Below are 2,108 nucleotides of genomic sequence, written 5' to 3'. Positions count from 1 at the left end.
GAAAAAAAAAACCAAAATTTTCCATTTTATTCATACTGAAAGTTCAAACAGTACAAGATATTCCCGAACAACTGTATTTTTTCTGAAACCAACCCTTAAAATCACAGAAACACACAACTCATAGAAGGGGCATACAAATTACACTAATGGGACGAAACAGAGCTCCAAATTAAGCTCTGAACAATAATAATAATCATCCAGTCGATTAGATGTGACTTAATGGGAAGAAACCTTAAGATTAAGCGACTTATTGATCCAAGCCTTCCAACTCCCACTTCCCTTCCGGGGCATACCAGCTCTCCCCTCAACACCCACTTCCGTGGTATTCTGCGGCTGTGGCTTTTTGCACAGCATGAAATTCCGAGCGCCATTACTGCCGATAGTCTCCCACGGACTCAGAGCTACAATGAGATAGAATTCAAAAAAAAAAAAAGTAAAAATCTTGAAAACAAAAAAGATAGAAAAAGAAGAAACAAAAGTAAAATTAATATATGGATTTTAAATTACCATCTGATCCGGCATTGGAGCAGTAGAGGAGGAAGTTGTTGAGATCGGAGCCCAGAATGGGGAGGCGGCCCTCACGCGCGTAGGATTTGAGGGCGGTGTCAATGACGGCGGCGACGAGCTCGTCCTCGCTGACGACGAACCGGATCGGACCAGCGCTACCAAGAACATTGATACTGATCAAAAGGCGATTGGCCTTTCCAGCGCTTTGATTCTTCTTTTGCTTATAGAGCAACATTGTTGTTCCAACAATTGTCACAAAAGATTGGGAAAGAGACAATCTTGGCGGATGGAATGGAATCAAAAAGAAAAAGGCAAAAAACCTAAAGAAAAAATCAAGAACAGAAGGCAATAGCAAGGAGAAGAAGGCTCAAGGGTCGACGCCAAGGCAGCGGTAGTACCAGCCTTCCTTGCAAGAACCGAATGAGAAGGCAGAGGAGGCAGCAAGAGGGAGGAGGATGCAAGAAACACCGTAGTGGGACTGCGCGGACTGCGTACGCGCGGTCGTACCAAAAGACGAAGGAGAGAGCATGAAATTCCGATGGATTTCCACCATTCACAACCTGCTAGGGCTTGATCGGGGAAACACGATGCTTCGATTCTTGATTAGGGCTAGGGTTTCCCGTGGCTAGAGAGATGAAAGAATGAGAAGTAGGTAGGGAGTTTGGGACGCGTTCGTGATGTATTAATAAGGGGCGTGTTAGGGTTGAGTAGCGGGTTTGGTTTCTCTCTCTCTCTCCCCTCCGTCTCCTCCTCGGTTTCTATTTCCTTTCCCTATCAATTTCGTAATTTGTTAGCATTAGGATGCCGCCTCCCCCTTTCCCATCTACTTCGCCTCACCTCTATTTCCACTTTTCTTGGCCATTTTTCCCTCTCCGATTTGTTGTCGGATATTTATTGGTGGTAAGAGACATTGGAATATCTTTCCCGACCTCCACACGCATTTCATGAGTATAGGAAGTCTTTCCACCTATGAAAATACTTTTAATTAGACTAAATTAAATGTGGGATGATTCCTACTCTTCTTTCCTTTTTTTCTTTTTCTTTTTAAAAAGTAAAATTAAATATTAAATATTAAATGAATTAATTTCTAATTAATATTTAAGAAATTCAACAATTTTGTGGTATTTGTATTAGTGTTGTTTGTTTAATTGAAAAACATACTTGGAATTTGGTAATCCTTGTTCGTTAAGGGATATACACGTTTATAGTAAACAAAATACTTATAAAAATATCTATCTTCCATACATGTAACAAACAATAAATAATTACAAAATATTTTTTATTTCAATGTTCAATTTTAGTTAGTATGAAGGACAATTAAGAAGTCTAATCATATACCAATAGCTATTAATTTTGTTAGGTCATGGCTAAGGATTGAAAATCAAATGGGATTATGAACTCCCTTCAAGCGTTTTTTTAAAGATATTAAATGCAACATAAATGTAATCCAAATTTGGAACACTTCATGCAATTGATTAGAGCCATTTTCAAATTCTTTCTAATTTTTCCTTTGGTCTATTGATTTTTGTGTCTTGCGAGTTAATGAAATTATTATTAAATTAGTTTTTTAAAATTATGATTTCTCAATTCAACAAAATTTA

At 38.2% G+C, this 2,108-nt stretch overlaps 1 protein-coding gene across 1 annotated transcript; it reads right to left on the bottom strand.

Annotated features, from left to right (window-relative positions):
• LOC117925890 (uncharacterized protein At4g22758-like) lies at window positions 1-1,294 on the bottom strand. The gene is made up of 2 exons (XM_034845003.1): window positions 508-1,294; window positions 1-401 (listed from the first exon to the last, which is right to left on the bottom strand). The coding sequence occupies exons 1-2, from the start codon at window positions 740-742 to the stop codon at window positions 217-219; spliced, it is 420 nt and encodes a 139-aa protein (XP_034700894.1). The 5' UTR covers window positions 743-1,294; the 3' UTR covers window positions 1-216.
• Window positions 1,295-2,108: the final 814 nt, after the last annotated feature.

The sequence above is a fragment of the Vitis riparia genome, chromosome 1 (assembly GCF_004353265.1).
Source record: "Vitis riparia cultivar Riparia Gloire de Montpellier isolate 1030 chromosome 1, EGFV_Vit.rip_1.0, whole genome shotgun sequence".
NCBI lineage: Eukaryota > Viridiplantae > Streptophyta > Magnoliopsida > Vitales > Vitaceae > Vitis > Vitis riparia.
This window is presented reverse-complemented; position numbering and strand designations above follow the sequence as displayed.

Bases quoted from the DNA above. Each gene is read 5' to 3' on its own strand.
- LOC117925890 (XM_034845003.1), bottom strand. From the start codon at position 742: ATGTTGCTCTATAAGCAAAAGAAGAATCAAAGCGCTGGAAAGGCCAAT. The intron at 402-507 runs GTAATTTAAAAT...ATCTCATTGTAG, and splicing joins CTCCAATGCCGGATCAGATG to CTCTGAGTCCGTGGGAGACT.